Source organism: Primulina tabacum, chromosome 3 (assembly GCF_025594145.1).
Source record: "Primulina tabacum isolate GXHZ01 chromosome 3, ASM2559414v2, whole genome shotgun sequence".
Taxonomy (NCBI): domain Eukaryota; kingdom Viridiplantae; phylum Streptophyta; class Magnoliopsida; order Lamiales; family Gesneriaceae; genus Primulina; species Primulina tabacum.
The window spans coordinates 23,873,607-23,893,963 of record NC_134552.1 but is presented as its reverse complement, the minus strand read 5'-3'; the positions used below and the strand labels follow the sequence as shown (position 1 = coordinate 23,893,963).

Genomic DNA, 20,357 nt, shown 5'->3' with positions numbered 1-20,357 from the left:
GGATAATGATCAATGACCAAGACACATGTGGGAATAGTTACATATTCATCTTCAAAAACAATATCCCTTACATTATCTCCCCCCCCCCCCCCCCCCCCCCCCCGAATATTCAACATCCTCAAAGAATCGGGCATTTCCAGACTCAAAAATAGGCATATTTCTGGGATTATAAAACTTGTACTCCTGAATCTTTCAAAATATCCAATAAAATAACAGTTGACCTTCCTTGAGTCCAGTTTTTTTCATTAGATTTATAAGGCCTTGAGTCAACTGGACATCACCAAACATGAAAATGCTTAAGACTTGGCCTTTTGCTGGTCAAAAGTTTATAAAGCGTTTTGGTCGCTGCTTTAGTTATTACTCTGTAAAGGATACATGTTGCGTCCTTTAGTGCCTCTCCCATAAAGTGATTATGGCAAGGTATAATGACTAATCATACTCCTCACTATGTCCTTAAGCATTCAATTTCGTCTTTCAGGAACGCCATTTAGAGTGGGAAAACCTAGCATAATGTACTTTGGGGCGATACCAAATTCCTCCAAGAATCTAGCATAAGGTCTTGGACGTTGTTAACTTGAAGCATCATATCAACCATAATATTCACAACTACTATCAGATATGAAGCTTTTAATCGTTAAGCCAAGTTGATTTTCAACTTGAGCTTCATAACTTTTGAACACGTCCAATGACTGTGCCTTTTCATGAATGAGATAAATGAAGTCATATCTTGAAAAATATTTGGTGAACGTTATAAAATACATTTTATTATTCCATAAAGTCAAATGGAATGTTCCACAAATATCAGTATGTATAAGTTCTAAGACGCCTCAACTCTTCTTGGCTTCAAATCTCCTTTTGTTGGTTTGTTTTCCCTTTATACGATTAATACAATTATTAAAATCTGTGTAATCTAAAGGCTTGAGAATTTCGTCAGACACTAGTTTTCTTATTCCTTTTCATAAATATGACCCAATCTCTTATGTAATAATACAACTAAATTCTCACTGGTCAATTTTTTTTAGTCTCTATTTGTTTGTTGTGATTCATTAAATGAAAGAATAACATCCAAAGAATAAAGATTATTGTATCTTGATAAAGAACCAGAATCAACCAATTTTGAAACATTAAACAATCTGAATATTCCATTTACAAATGAACAAGAATAACCTAATTTTTCCAATACAGATATATTCCATGTTTTAACAATATTCCAAAGGAAGACAAATGTTTCAAAAGGATCCATATATATTCCAAGCTTTAATAATAATATAAATTATTCTATTGCCTCAACTTCAACCATGTTGTCATCACCAATATAGATGAATCTTTCAGCATCACTTGGTTTTCGAAAATCCAGGCAACCTGGTATAGACACACTAATGCATGTTGTTGCACTAGAATCTATTCACCACGTGTGTCTAGGAACTGCAGTTATATTAACCTCAAAACAAACCATATTAAGAATCATATTTGAAATAAATAAAATGAAATGAGGAAATCCATAAATTACAAAATCCATCATGCTAAATCATTAAGAATTTGATTGAAAACATAATTAGAAGCGTACCTGAAGCCACAATCGTCATGGATTAAGAATGAGTCTTGATCTTTTAGATACGCACATTCTTTTCTTTGAGATAATCTTTCAATTTCTCTTCAGAACTATTTTCTATAATGGGGTAGATAATAGGAAATGCGAAAGCACGTGATATGAAAACCATAAACCATATATAGATAATGACTATCATTATCTTATGATATTTTTTAAATCACATCATAAAAACAGAAATTATACATATGTCTCTACATATTAAAGGCCCGCGATGTAAGGTCCGTGAACTTAATTTATGTAACCTAAATGCATGCAATCTAGGATTTTATTTAAATGATGTGTTTATTTATTTTTATGCATTTATTTCATAATTATTGCATGATATGATTCATTTCACGTTTACTTTAAAAGTTCACGCATTAGAGTCTCTAGATGAATTTCGTGCTCGATCGAAAAACGGAGATCGGAGAATTATTAGGAAAATTATTTTTATTACATGTTTAACTTTTTTAATTATTATAAGTTGTTTTAAGTGTATTTTGCTAGAAATAGGCTTTGTTGGGTATTTTTACCCGCAAAAGCATATTTTTACCCGGTACGCAAATTTTAACGATTCGGAGGACTTCTTGAGGGCTCAGGCATTTTTTTCAAAAACGTACGAAAACGAAATATTTTTGGGGAGTATTTTTGGGTTTGTTGGGTTTGTCTTATTGGCAAATGGGCTGAAAAATCATTTTATCCTTTTTAAATTAAGTGAGGTCCCATTAGTCCATTTTAAATAAATCTAAACCCATTTTCACAAACCCTAAACCTAACACTAAGCTAGCATCCGCCCTCCACTCCATTTCAGAAGCATCCCCTTGACATTTTGTAAGAAAAAAAGCAGCAACTCTCGGCCATAGCTGCGTGCTCTCAAGATGATCATTTTCTGCTCCGCCGACGCTTCCCCGACACGCATTTCATCACATTTTTGTTTTTAAATCTTCAAGGCATGCTATGTAATTTCATATTTTCATCATTCACGCTATATACCTACTGTCATGTGTGCTTTTTACATAAATAACTTGGTCCCTGCATGTTTTTAAATTGTAGCTTCGGTTTTTGGCTCACGCATGCATTTCTTTTGCAAACTCACGATTTTTTTGTTGTGGCTGTGCAAGGGCTGTTTGCTGCTGTTTTTTATAGGCTGAAACACGTCAATGATTAAGGAAAAATAGGTTCTAGTCATGATTTGGGCGAGTTGTTTCAAAGGCCAAGTGGTACGCTTGGAGTTGTGTCTTGTTTTGATGGTGGATCGAGTGAGGGTTGGAGCTGGTGGTGCAAGGGCTGAACTGAGGCATGGACCAGACCCTAGTGGGTCGGAGACACACCCCAGGGAGGATTAACCATTGGTGTAACCACCCATGTAGCGGGTCGGTCGCATGTTAGAGGGATGAGCCTCGTGTGGAGAGATTTCGGGCTGTGACAAGTTAAGGAGTCGTGGGGTTTGCATGTAGCTGCAATTCATGATTAGTGGAGTCCAGTACGGTCTGGTCTTGGTCCTAAGTGGTCTGATTTGGGTGGCTTTTGAGCTAGGGCCGAGAATTTGTGAGTAGGGTTTTCAAATTGTTCGTGCTGGAAATTTCACTAGCTTGTAGCAAGGTTTTGGGGAATTTGGGTGGTTCTAATTTGAGAGTTTTAGGTCTAGCTTGATGATATTTAGTGGTGTTTTAAGTTGGAAGAAATTTGGTTAAGTTTCGGGTCGATTCGGATTAAAACCGGGACCCCGGTCCAAGTTTTGAAACAAATCGGTTAAGTTTGGTAACATGCTCGATTTTATGTCTAAAAACCACTTTTAAATATGTTTTGGGATGATTAAGGAGTGTGATAAGTTTTGGGTCGAAATTTAGATGTCCAAGGGTAAAACGATTCCGAGAGCAAAATTGTCATTTTGCACCCGGGGAGATTTTTTGGTGTCGGTAGCGTCCTGAGGACAAATTTATAATGCTTTTAAATCTTATGCATCATGATTATGATTTTTTTTATGAAATTATTAAAAATACATTGCATGCTTGATTTGAAGAAAAATTTACGCATGTGCATGATTTTTATAAGTGGTGAAAATAATGATGATTTTTTGAAGGATGAGAATTAGTGTGACTAGCGATGTATATGAAAATTCTTAAGATGTATATGTAAATGCTGATACTGTCACTGTCACTGTATGTGGTTCCTAGGCACAGTGGATGGGTAATACTGTCACTGATGTTCGACAGCCGCCGGGTACCACAGTTTATGTAGATGGATCCGTCGTATAATGATGAATGATGCTACAGTGGTCACAACTAATGAACTGAATTCATTAAACGAAATGATGTATGAGTATATGATGATAACAATGAGTTGTTTTGACATGTTATGATTTCATATGACAGGTTTACATTACGCTTTTAAAGTTCATGAAAGGTAAGTTGATTACAGTATATTTTCACTGCTGTGTGCTATGCATATGTACTTGTTATTTTCAGTACAGGTGTGTTGAGTCTTTAGACTCACTAGGCGTGTGCAATTCAGGTAAGCATGTTTACTAGGGGACTGGAGGTGCCGAACTCTGAGTAGTTAGGACTGGATGTGCGTGCACGTCCCGAGAACCACATTTCTTCCGCACACCATGTTTTTATGAGTTTTGAGAGGACATGAGCATTTTTATACTTTGGTTTTGATACGATGATGGTTACTAGGATTTTGGCTTGTTTTGTTTATGCATTTTAAGTTGGTCGAGTTTGGCCATTTTAAACTGCAAATCTTTAAATGGTTAAACATTTACGATTATTTCTAAGTGGGATATATTTCAGTAGGGTTGCATGTATGAAAAATATTTGAAAGATATTTAAGAAAATGTGAGCTTTTTTAAAAAAAAAATCCGCATTTTAAATTAGTTGATGTTTCAGTTGGTATCAAAGCCAGGTTCCTGTATAGGGTTGTACCACCGCCAGTTTCTACAGCTCAGTCTTCAATCATCAAGTCTGTAAGATTTTATATTTGAAATGTTTTAAATGATTTACTGCTATCACCTGCATGATTGTATGATATGTGTTTTGTAGTGCTTTGCAGTACATGTTTAACTGCTTTTATGATTTAAGGACTTATTATTTTAAAATAAACTAGATTAAATGAATGATGAGTTACGTTTATTGTAATATCCAAGCTTGGTGAACGGTATGTTTTAAGATTTCTTATGTTTTTGGACTATTTGGTTATGTTTAAGTATAGTTTAGATGTTAAGAATTTGGATTTATGATTTATAGTATTGTTGATTTTAGATGGGTGTAGTCTTATTGTAGCGTCGTTACGATATAATTCATGATAATTTGTATGTTGAGCCAATTGGTATGAGGCCAATTATAGTGGTTAGATAAGACTTAGTGGTGCAACTTTCATGTTGAGAGTGTTGCCGAATTATGAGGAGAAGCGACGTTGCGATTCGATTTTAGTTGCAAAGAGTATATTGTTGGCTACAGAGGAGAGTGCACCCGCGGTCCATTATTCAGTGCACCCGCGGTGCTTGGGCCGAACCTTCAGCGCACCTGCGGTCCATTGAGCAGCGCACCTGCGGTCGTCTTCTTCGGATTTTCGAAAGTGGTACAGTATGTGTAGCGCACCCGCGGTCCAAGGGCTAGCGCACCCGCGGTCGGTGAATAGTAAAGTCGTGTTTTCGAGATTTAAGTGATATAATACAAGAGTTGGCTCGATTTTCCTCAATCTTTCCCACTCCTATCGGTTCTTTAGCTCAAAGGGAAGCTAGGGTTCTCATTTCCTTTCTTTTATTTCTTTGATTCAAGCTCCTAGTTGGGTTATTGAAGTTAGAACAAGATCATTTTGGGTTCAAGGAGTTAAAGTAATCTTGTGGCTTTAGTTTTTTCTTGTTTTATGGTGTTGGGGTAAATTATGGGATTATTGATTGTGTTGGTTTTATGGGTTTTATGGTATGGGTTTGTGATTATTAAGTTGATGATGATTCAATACATGGTTTATTGTTGTAGGATTTGTACCAAGAGATTATAATCAAAGTTTCCATTGGTTGTAAGTGGAATTCTTTTCTTGTGCTCACATGAGTTTTATGTATTGTATTTCAATGGTTTTAACATGCTATTCCCTTCCACTTGATTCATGTTATGTATTGATACACTTTGTTTTATATTAGAGGCAATTGTATGTCTCAATTATGTCAAAGGGAATGTAAAAGAGAAGAGTCTTCAAAGTGTTTGATTTAATGTCCAAGAGAGAGTTCAAATGATTTATTGGATTGATAAATAAATAGTCAGAGATTGCATGCAATTAGTTGATCAACGACCATAGGCTTATATCCCAATAGAGTAATCGATCTATATCGATGGGATATAGGTACAGAGAGAGATATACTATTGAAATATCAATCCATCAGATGAAAGAGAAATACCATCGTTATGTTCATGTTCTACTATATTTTTCATGTTTTAAGAGTTAGATGGTATTTAATGATTTCAAAGTCATGTTTTACAGAGTATGATATGTACAGATTGTTATGTAAGAGTTTCACTTGCTGAGTTTTAAACTCATTCCCGTTATTTCATGTGATGCAGATAAGAGTGATAAGCCAGGACGTTGATTGGAGCCGAGGTCATATGTATAAAGAGATGGAAGGAAGAAAGATATTTTGTTAGCTTTTGACATGATCAAAAATGATATTTTGTATTTTGATGCAGCTCTTTATGTATCATGTATATACATTTGATTGTTAATATTTTTATGTCAAGAAAATTTGATATCCTTCTTCCCTCTAAGTAAATTTTAAATTTTCCGCTGTGTTATTTTATAAAATCAGTCGAGGGCGTTACATTTAGTGGTATCAGAGCAACATTCTTAGGACCAATGCATATGACTTCGTCTACTTTCAACAGTCCGGGTATGTCTTCTTCTACATCTATTTATTGTTATCAGTTGATATGTATTATGTGACCACATTGTAGGATTTAATGCCTCCTAAGAGAAAGGCTTCAGAGGGTGAGGATAGCTCCTCATCGAGAGTTGTCGACGAGTTCGGCAAATTACTGAAAGAGCAAGCCAAGGTTCACAGTGAACAGATTCAGCAGTTGCTCCGTTTGCAAGGTTCAGGTCAGGGTAGAGGCCAAGGGAGAGGCCAGGTGGTTCAAGCAGTTGGGACTGATGGGATCTTTACTGCTTTTAAGAGGATGGATCCGCCTGAGTTTGCAGTAAGCACTGATCCATTGGTGGCTGTAGAGTGAATTAAAGCACTTGAGGCGATATTTGATCATCTCAGGTATGAAGACAAGGACAGAGTTGGTTGTGCAGTATTCATGCTAGTCAAAGCTGCACGTATTTGGTGGAATGCTACTAAGGTAAGTGTTGATGTTCCGGCATTGAAGTGGCAAGATTTCACGGATCTTTTCTACGACAAGTATTTTCCGGATGCACTTCGAGCTCGGAAGGTGACTGATTTTTTAGAGTTTCGACAGGGAAGTATGAATGTTGACGAGTATATTTTGAAGTTTGAGGAAGGCTGTCTGTTTGCCCCATATATTGCTTCAAATGACAAAGACAAGGGTGCTCATTTCATTATAGGGCTTCGAGCGGAGATCAGGAGGGACATCAATATGTCTAAGGCGGTGACATTTAAAGAGATTGTGGCTAAAGCATTGCTAGCCGAGCAAGATGAAAAAGACATTGCTAGAGAGAGACAGGCGAGGTAGCAGGCTATTGCTCAAAGGGGTCAAGGCTCAAGCCAAAGAGGAAAAGGTAATTACAAGGGGAAAGGCAAGATGGAGCCGAGTTCTAAAGCACCGACAGTCCCATTTGATCCAGAGAAGCCGTTGTGTCCCAAGTGCAGTAGGCATCATAGGGGTGAGTGCAGGTTTGGTACTCATACGTGCTACCGATGTGGTACTGCAGGCCATATCGCCAAGGAATGTTCGAGAGGCTCGAGTAAAGAGAAGTTGCAGGGTCGCATCTTCACCATGACAAAGGAAGGTATTAATCCTGATTCTTCTGTGATCTCTAGCACTATCTTAATTTCAGGCAGAGTAGCTACGACATTGATTGATACAGGTGCTACTCATTCTTTTATGTCTGAAATATTTTTGAGATCTTTGGGTTTAGTTCCTTCTGTTCTTCCCCTTCAGTTTAATGTTGTATTGCCTTCTGGGGATGTGTTGTGCCCGACGTCTATTATGTATGCGTGTCCTGTTCAAATTGATGAGCGAGTGGTTTATGCCGATAGTTGCGTTTGATATTATACTTGGCATGGATTGGTTATCAACTTACCGTGCAGTGATTGATTGTGTTGCCAAGACTGTGAAATTTGCAGATGACGGAAATAAGGAAGGTATGCTCGTCAATGCAGGTACTTCGCTGGTCCTTCCTTTTATTTCATGTCTTGAGGCTAAGAAGTTGTTGTGTAGAGATTGTGATGGGTTTTTGGCTTCGATTGTAGATATGGATAGAATTTTGAAGTTGAATATTGATGATATTGATGTTGTGAGAGAGTTCCCTGATGTATATGAGGTTGATGTGCCGGGTTTACCGCCGGACAGAGATGTAGAGTTTGTGATTGATCTAGTTCCGGGGACGGTTCTTATTTCTAAAGCTCCGTACAGAATGGCCCCGACAGAGATGAAAGAATTGAAGACGCAGTTGCAGGATCTATTGGATAAAGGTTTTATACGGCCGAGTTCTTCGCCCTTGGGAGCTCCGGTTCTTTTCGTCAAAAAGAAAGATGGGTCTTTGCGGCTGTGCATTGACTACAGAGAAATCAACAAAGTGAAAATTAAGAATAAATATCGTTTCCGCGTATAGACGATATTTTTGATCAGCTGCATGGGGCTACAATATTTTCGAAGATTGATTTGCGATCTGGCTATTATCAGTTGAAATTTAGGGAGTCTGATATCCCTAAGACGACGTTCCGGACCATGTATGGTCATTACGAATTTCTTGTTATGTCGTTCGGTCTCACTAATGCTCCTTCGGTCTTCATGGATCCTATGAACCGGGTGTTCAAGCCGTATTTGGATAGCTTTGTCATTGTTTTCATCGTTGATATATTGATTTATTCCAAGACCAGAGAGCTTCATGCAGAGCACCTCAGAGTTGTTCTTCAGTTGTTGAGAGAGAAAAGGTTGTATGCTAAGTTGAAGAAATGAGAGTTCTGGTTGGAGCAGATTTCTTTCTTAGGCCATGTTGTCTCGAAGGATGGTTTAGCTGTTGATCCAGCAAAAATCGAGGCGATAAAGAAGTGGCCTATCCCTACCACTGTATCAGAGGTATGCAGTTTTCTTGGTTTGACGGGTTATTATCGTCGTTTTATTTCAGATTTTTCAAAAATTGCCTGCCGTTAACCAATCTGATAAGGAAGACTGTGAAGTTTGAGTGGTCCAATGAATGCAAAAGTGGATTCCAAGAGTTGAAAGATAGGTTGACGATAGCTCCGGTACTTGCATTGCCTAGTGGTACAGAGGACTTTGTTGTTTATACCGATGCGTCGAAGAAGGGTCTCGGTGCAGTGATGATGCAACGTGGAAAGGTTATAGCTTATGCTTCTCGTCAGTTGAAAGATTACGAGAAAAATTATCCTACGCATGATCTGGAACTGGCAGCTGTGGTATTCGCCCTGAAAATCTGGAGACAATATTTATATGGCAAAAATTGTGAAATTTTCACGGACCACAGTTTTCCCAGAAAGAACTCATTATGCGACAGAGACGGTGGTTAGAGCTTGTCAAAGATTATGATGTGACGATTAGTTACCACCCTAGGAAGGGGAATGTTGTAGCGGATGCATTGAGCCATAAGTCGAGTTCCTCTTTAAGTTCTATGATCCAGAAACCGTTGTTGTTAGACTTGAAACGAGAAGAGATAGCTTTTGTAGACAGCGAACCATTGCTTGTTTTTCAGCGTTGATCATTCGGGCTAAATTGACGGACAGAATCCATAGAGAGCAGGCCAATGATGTACAGTTGACAGAGATGAGAGCCAGAGCAGAAGAGAGAGGTAATTCAGAGTTTGGGATGAATAAAGATGGTTTGATGACATTCAGAGGCCGTATATGCGTTCCTATTGGTGATGATATTCGGCGAGATGTCTTGACAGAGGCACATACCACACCATACTCGATACATCCAGGTAGTACCAAGATGTATCAGGATCTTCGTTTACTCTATTGGTGGCCAGGTATGAAGAAGGATATTGTTATGTTTATTTCTCAGTGTCTAACTTGTCAGCAGGTGAAAATCGAACACTAGAGACCTTCTGGGACATTGCAGTCTCTGCCGATTCCTCAATGGAAATGGGAGCACATTACGATGGACTTCGTGATTGGTCTTCCTAGAACGCAGAAATGCTATAACTCTATTTGGGTTATCGTTGATCGAATGACCAAGTCAGCGCATTTTCTCCCAGTCAAGACAACATATTCCATGAACCAGTATGCCGAAGAGTACATAGCAGAGATTGTTAGACTTCATGGTGTTCCTGTGTCAATCGTGTCTGATCGTGACCCTAGATTTACTTCAGAATTTTGGAAGAGTTTGCACAGAGCTTGGGTACACAGTTAGCATTCAGTACAGCATATCACCCCCAGAGCGACGGTCAATCAGAGAGAGTTATTCAGATTTTGGAGGATATGCTCAGAGCTTGTACTATCGACTATCCTGGTAGTTGGGATTCCAAATTGCCTCTGGTTGAGTTCACGTACAATAATACTTACCTAGCGACGATTGGCATGGCACCGTATGAAGCACTTTATGGCAAATGATGTTGATCACCCTTATATTGGGACGAGATTGGTGAGAGAAAGATGTTGGGTTCAGAGTTGGTCCAACAGACAACTGATGTTGTTGCTGTTATTCAGGAAAGGTGTAACGCCCCAGATTCGACGACTGTCCTCACTGTATCAAGACGAGTCTTTCCAGCGTGCTTATGTCCTCACTCACACGCACCCTGGGAAACTTCCCAGGAGGTCACCCATCCCAAAATTGCCCCAAGTCAAGCACGCTTAACTTTGGAGTTCTTATGTGATGAGCTACCGAAAAGAAGATGCACCTTCGTGATATGAGTAGTACAAATCAAATCTTTTAAGCCCTCTTCAACTGTACAGTCCATTACATTGAACAGTCTCGGAATCCCTCTCATTCCCGTGTGGGTTCGGTTCATTCATGTTCCCTTCACCTAGAAGCCTGCTAGGAGCCGCTCATTGTCCGTGCAACTGATGGCACCGGCGATCACCCCCCGCCCTCTTCGGCCCCGGGCCTCACAAAAGGATAGAAGACAGCACAGTCGAGATAGAAGATTTATGCTGATGTAAGACGAAGGCCGTTACAGTTTGAGGTTGGCGATCACGTGTTCTTGAAGATAGCACCTCTTAAAGGTGTGATGCGGTTTGGCAAAAAGGGAAAGTTGAGTCTGAGGTTTATTGGCCCATTTGAGATCTTGGACAGAGTCGGTGATCGAGCTTACAAGTTAGCCTTACCACCAGATCTTGATAGAGTTCATAATGTTTTTCATGTCTCCATGCTCAGGAAGTATATTGCGAATCCTTCCCATGTTCTTCGTCACGAGCCATTGGATTTAACACCGAATTTAACGTACCAAGAGATTCCAGTCCAGATTCTGGATCGCAAATTTAAAGTATTGAGAAATAAAGAGATCGGCATTGTTAAAGTCTTGTGGAGGAATCAATTAATTGAAGAAGCCACGTGGGAACCAGAGGATGAGATGAAAGGAAATTATCCTGAGTTGTTTGCGCAATGACGTCAATTTCGGGGACGAAATTTCTTTAAGGAGGGGAGATCGTAATATCCAAGCTTGGTGAACGATATGGTTTAAGATTTCTTATGTTTTTAGACTATTTGGTTAAGTTTAAGTATAGCTTAGATGTTAAGAATTTTGATTTAGAATTTATAGTATTGTTGATTTTAGATGGGTGTAGTCTTATTGTAGCGTCGTTACGATATAATTCTTGATAATTTGTATGTTGAGCCAATTGGTATGAGGCCAATTATAGTGGTTAGATAAGACTTAGTGGTGCAACTTTCATTTGAGAGTGTTGCCGAATTATGAGGAGAAGCGACGTTGCGATTCGATTTTAGTTGCAAAGAGTATATTGTTGGCTACAGAGGAGAGTGCACCCGCGGTCCATTATTAAGTGCACCCGCGGTGTTTGGGCCGAACCTTCAGCGCACCCACGGTCCATTGAGCAGCGCACCTGCGGTCGTCTTCTTCGGATTTTCGGAAGTGGTACAGTATGTGTAGCGCACCCGCGGTCCAAGGGCTAGCGCACCCGCGGTCGGTGAATAGTAAAGTCGTGTTTTCGAGATTTAAGTGATATAATACAAGAGTTGGCTAGATTTTCCTCATTCTTTCCCACTCCTATCGGTTCTTTAGCTCAAAGGGAAGCTAGGGTTCTCATTTCCTTTCTTTTATTTCTTTGATTCAAGCTCCTAGTTGGGTTATTTAAGTTAGAACAAGATCATTTTGGGTTCAAGGAGTTAAGGTAATCTTGTGGCTTTAGTTTTTTCTTGTTTTATGGTGTTGGGGTAAATTATGGGATTATTGATTGTGTTGGTTTTATGGGTTTTATGGTATGGGTTTATTATTATTAAGTTGATGATGATTCAATACATGGTTTATTGTTGTAGGATTTGTACCAAGAGATTATAATCAAAGTTTTCATTGGTTGTAAGTGGAATTCTTTTCTTGTGCTCACATGAGTTATATGTATTGTATTTCAATGGTTTTAACATGCTATTCCCTTCCACTTGATTCATGTCATGTATTGATACACTTTGTTGTATATTAGAGGCAATTGTATGTCTCAATTATGTCAAAGGGAATGCAAAAGAGAAGAGTTTTCAAAGTGTTTGATTTAATGTCCAAGAGAGAGTTCAAATGATTTATTGGATTGATAAATAAATAGTCAGAGATTGCATGCAATTAGTTGATCAACGACCATAGGCTTATATCTCAACAGAGTAATCGATCTATATCGATGGGATATAGGTACAGAGACAGAGATACTATTGAAATATCAATCCATCAGAGAAAAGAGAAATACCATCGTTATGTTCATGTTCTACTATATTATTCATGTTTTAAGAGTTAGATGGTATTTAATGATTTCAAAGTCATGTTTTACAGATAAGAGTGACGAGCCAGGACGTTGATTGGATCCGAGGTCATATGTATAATGAGATGGAAGGAAGAAAGATATTTTGTTAGCTTTTGACATGATCAAAAATGATATTTTGTATTTTGAGGCAACTCTTTATTGATCATGTATATACATTTGATTGTAAATATTTTTATGTCAATAAAAATTTTTATCCTTCTTCCCTCTAAGTAAATTTTAAATTTTCCGCTGTGTTATTTTATAAAATCAGTCAAGGGCGTTACATTTATAAATTAGACTGTATTCAGATATACCTCCCAGACATACACCTAGTACTGATCGCTAGGGTGATATTCCTGGAGGCGATAGAGGCCTTCCTCCACCACCGTCGTTGTCAGGAGATGCAGCTACCCGAGTACTTGATGATATGGCTAGGTTAATGGAGCAGGTACCGCAGGCTCCCAGACCACAGTCTGATGCTTATGAGCAGTTTAGGTGGCTTAACCCGAAGGAGTTCGGGGGCACTACTGATCCATTCTTAGCAGAGGGATGGATTCGATATTTGGAGTTGCACTATGAGTATCTGATGGTGAGAGATGGCGACCTGGTCAAGTGCACCATTTATATGCTGATGGATGATGCATCCCTATGGTGGGAGGGAGAAACTCATGCAGTAGACTTGGTTACCCTCAGCTGGGATAGATTCAAGGAGTTGTTCTACGAGAAGTATTTTCCAGCTGACGTCAGGGGCCGCCTGACGAGGGAGTTTATGAGGCTCCGCCAGGGGGACTTATCTGTGGCGGATTTTATCCGCAAGTTCGACAGAGGCTGCCATTTCGTGCCCATGATAGGTAAAAATGCGGCTCAGAAGCTGAGAAATTTCTTGGACGGACTCAGACCCACCCTTCGCCGGGTCGTTATGCTGCTGAGGCCGGCAGGTTATGATGAGGCCACCGCCTGCGCTTTTCGGGAAGAGCGGGCCTTGTGGGATATAAACTTTGATATTCAAAGGAAGCGGCATAAGACTCAGTCCAGCTCCAAGCCGCAGAAGAAACAGTATTTAGGGCCACCGAGGCAGCAAGGGTAGCAGAAGCCCCAGGGACAGGTTAGCAGGCCCCAGCAGCAGAGACCTCCTCAGGTGCCACGGGCGCCTCAGCCAGATGACATACAGCGATGCACGCAGTACAACAACTTCCACACCGGCAAGTGTTTATGTGGGACCTACAGATGCTTCGTTTGCGGACAGGAGGGTCACAAAGAAGCAAACTGCCCTAGGAACATGGGTCCTACTACTGGCTGAGCTTATGTGATGCATGCCGAGGAGGACAATGCAGAGCCAGATTCGACGTTGATTATTGGTAACCCTTATATTTAAAATTTTAATTTATCGCATGATTGCTTGGATTTTATGCATGTTTGAGAATTTAATTATGAGATTGATAACTTAGAAGGAATTAGGACGCATGCTCTACGTGGTTGGGATTAAGAATTTAATTGGTTAATTGGAGAATTTAAAGACACAGTTGTATTAACCGATAATTTTAGGGATGATTCTTGAATTTTCTGTAATTTGGGAAATTTAACATTTAGGTTTTCGATAATTTCACAATTTATGAGATTAATTTCCAAAAACTTTTATGAGGTCATGATGTTGCAAATTTCGAAAATTTTTAAGTACCATAGTGCAATTTTCGAAACTTTAAGGGGCAAATTGGCAATTTTCGATTTTTTCTGAGGGTTAATTTCGAAATTTTGAAGAATATTTGTGTTAATTCGATGAATTTTGGAGAATTTTGGGATGATTGCCGATAAAAAATTTCTTAAACTTGAACACGATAAGATTTGATGGTATGTTTTGTCGCAGGGAGGATATATATTTCAGGTGTAGCCACACATGCAATGCTAGATTCAGGGGCTACACATTCTTTTATATCTGAATCATTCATCAAGCGACTAGGAATCATACCAGCGCGATGGATTCAGGGTTCGGAGTATCGATCTTATCTATGGATTAGATGTTCACTTCTCAGATAGTGAAGAGATTTGAGCTTCGATTACAGATATATACGGTGCAGGCAGATCTGATAGTTCTACAGTTGTCGGAGTTCAACATTATTCTGGGTATGGATTAGCTTTCGTGGAACAGAGCTGTCATAGGCTTTCGACAGAGGTCAATTCTGTCCGACCGCCCAGTGGTAGGCCGTTTGTTTTTGAGGCAGACAGACACCAACAATTGTCGCACGTCATTTCCTGCATGTGTGTGAGAAAGCTTATGAAGAGAGGCTGCCAGGAATTTTTGGCTAGCATTGCATCAGTGTCAGAGCCAGTTAGTTAGAGGCTCGAGGTCATGGATGTGGTCAGTGAGTTCTCCAGTGTTTTCCCTGACGATGTTTCATGCATTCCACCAGACAGAGAGGTGGACTTCTCTATTGAGCTCATGCCAGGTACAGTGCCAATCTCTAAGGCACCCTATCATCTAGCACAAGCAGAGATGAAAGAACTGAAAGACCAGATACATGATTTGCTAGATAAGGATTTCATTCGCCCTATCTTTTCTCCATAGGGCGCACCGGTATTGTTTGTCAAGAAGAAAGATGACAGTATGAGACTTTGCATCAAATACCGAGAACTGAACAGTGTCAAAGTCAAGAACAACTATCCGTTGCAGAGGATCAATGATTTGTTTGATTAGCTTCAGGGAGCATCAATGTTCTCGAAGATAGACCTCAGATCCGGATACCATCAGCTGAAGGTGCGAGAGTATGACGTGCGTAAGACAGCCTTCCGGACGCGTTATGGGCACTATGAGCTTATGGTGATGCCCTTCGGTTTTACAAACGCGCCAGCAATCTTCATTGATCTCATGAATCGCGTGTTTCAGCCATACTTGAATCAGTTCGTCATAGTTTTCATTGACGATATCTAATCTATTTGAGGAGCAGAAGGGAGCATAGCCAGCATCTGAGGACCATACTGCAGACATTACAGGACAGACGACCGTATTCCAAGTTCATTAAGTGCGAGTTCTAGCTTGACAGACTGGCATTCTTGGGCCACATTGTATCTCGGGATGGTATTGAGGTCGACCTCAGTAAGGTCGAAACAGTCGGATATTGGTCAGTGCCTAAGAGCATGACAAAGATCCGTAGCTTCTTGGGATTGGCTGGGTACTACAAGAAATTCATTAAGGGCTTCTCTTCTATCGCGGTGCCTATGACCACCTTGACGAAGAAGAATGCCAAGTTTATCTGGGGATCTGAGTGCCAGGAGAGCTTTGATAGACTAAAGCAAGCATTGATCACTGCACCTGTTTTAGCTATGCGCGCCATGAGGGCAGCGAGATTTTGTGGTTTACACAGATGAATCGAAGCTTAGTTTGGGGGCGGTTTTGATGCAGCATGACAGAGTTATAGCATACGTGTACAGACAGCTGAAAATCCATGAGAAGAATTATCCGACTCATAACCTCGAGCTAGCAGCAGTGGTATTTGCCCTGAAGATTTGGAGACATTATCTGTATGGGGAGAAGTGCAGGATTTTTACTGATCACAAAAGCCTGAAGTACTTCTTCACACAGAAAGAGTTGAACACGAGATAGAGGAGATAACTAGAGCTAGTGAAAGATTATGACTTGGACATTAACTACCATCCGGGTAAGGCTAATGTGGTTGCAGACGCTCTGAGTAGGAAACACGCAGTGATTGCTCATTTGTCAGCACAGAGGCCAAAACAGGCGAAGATTATGAGATTTGAGCTTGTAGTTTATGGCAGGGGCAATGCCCCAAATCTTGCTACTCTGACAATGCAGTCGACATTGAGGGACAGAATTCGGGATAGGGCAGATTTCTGACGAGCAGTTGCAGAATTTGAGACTGAGGGATGAGGCTAAGGGCCAGAGACTGTATACATTTGTGGACGACATATTCAGATATATGGACCGTCTATGGGTTCTTGACGGTGATTCCCTGAGAGCAGCTATCTTGAGCGAGGCCCACAGCACCCCGTACTCAATCCATCCTGGGAGAACGAAGATGTATAAGGACCTTTAGATTCTTTATTCGTAGCCGGGCATGAAGCGGGATATTCTGCATTTCGTCTCCGAGTGTTTGACATGTCAGCAGGTTAAGGCAGAGCATCAGAGACCTACAGGGAAGCTGATATCACTCCCCATTCCAGAGTGGAAATGGGAGAACATCGCAATGGACTTTGTGACAGGGATTCCGAGGACTACCAGAGGATATAATGTCATATGGGTTATTGTTGAACGGCTCACTAAATCAACTCATTTTCTACCGATCAGGAAGAATTTCACCATGACTCAGTACGCAGAATTGTATATCAGAGAGATAGTCAGACTGCACAGGATTCCAGTTTCCATCAAGTTCGATAGGGATCTAAGGTTCACGTCTGCGTTCTGGAAGATTCTGCATAAGGCTTTGGGTACTAAGTTACTGTTCATCATTGCTTTCCTTCCTCAGACTGATGGACAATAAGAGAGGGTGATTCAGATTTTGGAGGACCTACTCCGAGCTTGCATGATCGACTTCCAGGGCAGCTGGGAGCCGAAGTTACCTCTATTGGGGTACACCTACAACAACAGTTATTAGGCTTTGATTTGTATGGCTCCATACGAGGCGCTGTACTCCAGGAAGTGTAGGTCGCCAGTGTATTGGGATGAGGTGGGAGAGAGAGAAGATTTGGGTCCAGATGTCGTCAGGCTGACCACAGAGTTAGTGGTTAGAATTCGAGACATGATGAGGACCGCTCAAAGCCTTCAAAAGATTTATGCAGATCAGAGGCGATGAGAACTTGAGTTCGCAGTAGAGGATCATGTTTCTATGATGGTCGCACCAATGAAGGGTGTGATGAAGTTTGGGAAGAAGGGCAATCTTAGAACTAGATTCATCGGACCATTCGAAATCCTAGAGAGAGTTGGGACACACGCATACAGAGTAGCTTTGCCGCCAAATCTGACAGGAGTTCATTGTAATGCCCGAGATTTTGATTACTGTAATCTAAAATGATTTATTGATAATTGTTGTGATTATAGATGGAAAGAATCAGACCTGGAAAGACCGGAGAAGAAATGTTGTTATGTGCGAGGACTGAGCTCTCGCGTATATGCGCGACCCATCCGAGCGCATATGCGCGAGGTAGGCAGAGAACCTCTCGCATATGCACGACCAGAACCCGCACGTATGCGCGAGTATGGCAGAGAACCTCGCGCATATGCGCCGGAGGATGATGCGCATATGCGCGAGCTACAGAGAAGACAAGTGCCGAGGAAGACGCGCATATGCGCGAGACGTGCAGCACAAGGATGAAGCCACTTTCCCCTAGCCATGGAAGATATATATAATTTGTCTTCATTTCTTCAAATTCTCAGCAAGAAAACAAGAGAATCTCAGAGAAGCTTCAAGTTTCTTCAAAACCAGAGAATTGCGATTTACAGAAGATCCAACCGTCTGATTTTCAATCCGAGTTCAGTACCGTGCTTCTCACGACAAGAAATTCAACTAGACGTAATTTTTATTAAGTTCTGATATGATTTGAAAATATGATATGGAGGAAATCCTGATATGATCTATATTATCTGTTGCTGAGATTGTTATCTTTGTATAATCGAAATCAGATTGAAAAACGGATACCGTATGGAATTGTTATGATTTTCAGATTTGAATTGATTGAAATTATACAGATTTGATATCAGATTGAGTTTGTTGATTGATTATGAGTTGGGATTGATATCTGTTGATTTGTATTGCTGGGTATATTGAGATTGTGCAGTTATGCAGTTGAAACAGAATTAGTTGAGTTCTTATTATATCCAGTATTGATTTGAGTTGTATATTGATATTGTACTCCTCGATATTTTCATTGCCAGATTGAGTATTGACAGGCTTCGAATTCGAGATTTCGACTTCGTCAGATCGACAAGAGAAAGGTATAATAATGATACAACTCGAGTTAGATCTGACTTGAGTTGTCCAAAATCACATATTTTATTTTATTGCATTGTTATTTGCAATTCATGAGATTGATATGCTTAGTCTATTGATTTATAGCAAAGCATGTATTGAGTCATGGGCGGAGGTGCCAAGTCTTTGGCGGATGTGCCAAGACAGTGAATGTTGGTTTATATCGATGTTGTGTAGGAGCGGATTGACTTCTATTGCGGAGATTCGGTATATTGTGCCAATGTCCAGGAACCGAGATCCTTAGATTAGACATGAGTCGAGTCTGAGATGACGAGTCACGAGTTTATTTACAGTTTTACATCGATTCATGTTTACGGAGTTTGATACATGTTTTTTATATCTGTTTATGATTGCATGTATACGTTGTTTATATTGAGATTATATTCTCACCGGAGTTATCCGACTGTTGTTGTGTTTGTATGTGTGCATGACAACAGGTGGGACATGATCGGGGTCACGAAGAGGATGAGAGATTCAAGATTAGCGTGGAGATCCGGACTTAGAAGTAGAATTGGCTTCAGCACTTGATGTATAGTTGTTGAACCTTAGTTTGAGATAAACATATGATGCACAAGACTTGTACTTTACTTTCGATGTTATATCAGATTGATTATCTTATGTTCCGCACTTATGTATTTTAACAAAAAAAATTTAGCCTCAGATTAATTAATTGATCCTAATGATGATTAAGAATACGAATGAGGTTCGGGTCCCCACACCAGGTGGTATCCAAGCAGTAGGTTCCTTAGACTGAGATAGAAGCTAGTGAGCGGGGTAGATTGAGTTTTCTTTCCTGCTTTTACATGCTAGCACTACTGCATGGTTTACTGCTTTTAATGCATGTTTACCTGATTATCTGATTTGATTGGAAATTTGTATTATGAGAAATGAATCAGAACATATACTGGATCAGCAGTAAGATGATCAGAGGAGGACTGAAACAGATTTGTTGTATTTGGTTACTAACCCTTTTGATAATCAGATATGCCTTCTTGAAGAGTCCCAGAACAGGGTAGTACTTCGACTAATCCAATGGATGTCACAGCAACTCCGATGGAAACACTACTGAAGAGGTTTCAGTCATTTAAACCGCCGAATTTGAAGGGCACAAAGAATTCTGTTGAGTGCGAGAGTTGGCTCGATGATATAGAAATGCTGTTTGATTCACTAGATAATACCAACAAGCGCAGGGTCAGACTGATTGGACACCAATTGCATGACGTTGCAAAGAATTGGTGGATCACGACTAAGAGGGCTTTGGAGCATCGAGGTACAGTGATTACTTGGAAAATCTTTAAGACTGAATTCTATCAAAGATTTTTCCCAGTATCGTACAGGAAGGACAAGGGGGCAGAGTTTGCAAATCTGAGACATGGTCAGTTGAACATTGACGAGTATGTGGCCAAGTTCTCTACCTTGTTGCGTTTTGCTCCACATGTTGCTGAGAGTGATGAAGATGTTACTGATCAGTTCAATAATGGACTGAATCCTGAAATTTTTACTTTGGTAAATACTAGGAGACTTAATAACTTCGCTGATGCTTTGAATCGAGCAAAAGGAGCTGAAGCTGGTCTGATTAGGCAGAAAGGAGCTTCGTATGTTCCTCCAGCACTGAGACTACAGCAACCTCCTTCTACTCAATTCCAACAACCCCCTGCCAGATTTGAGAGTGGCAGTAGCAGTGGTG

General features: G+C 40.2%; 1 protein-coding gene across 1 annotated transcript; it reads left to right on the top strand.

Moving 5' to 3' along the window:
• The first annotated feature begins 13,278 nt into the window (after window positions 1-13,278).
• Window positions 13,279-13,779, top strand: LOC142538605 (uncharacterized). The gene has a single exon (XM_075643917.1). It carries the CDS (start codon window positions 13,279-13,281, stop codon window positions 13,777-13,779), a length of 501 nt encoding a protein of 166 aa, XP_075500032.1.
• Window positions 13,780-20,357: the final 6,578 nt, after the last annotated feature.

What these genes read in the sequence shown, in the direction of transcription:
- LOC142538605 (XM_075643917.1), top strand. Translation starts at nt 13,279, where the DNA reads ATGGTGAGAGATGGCGACCTGGTCAAGTGCACCATTTATATGCTGATG.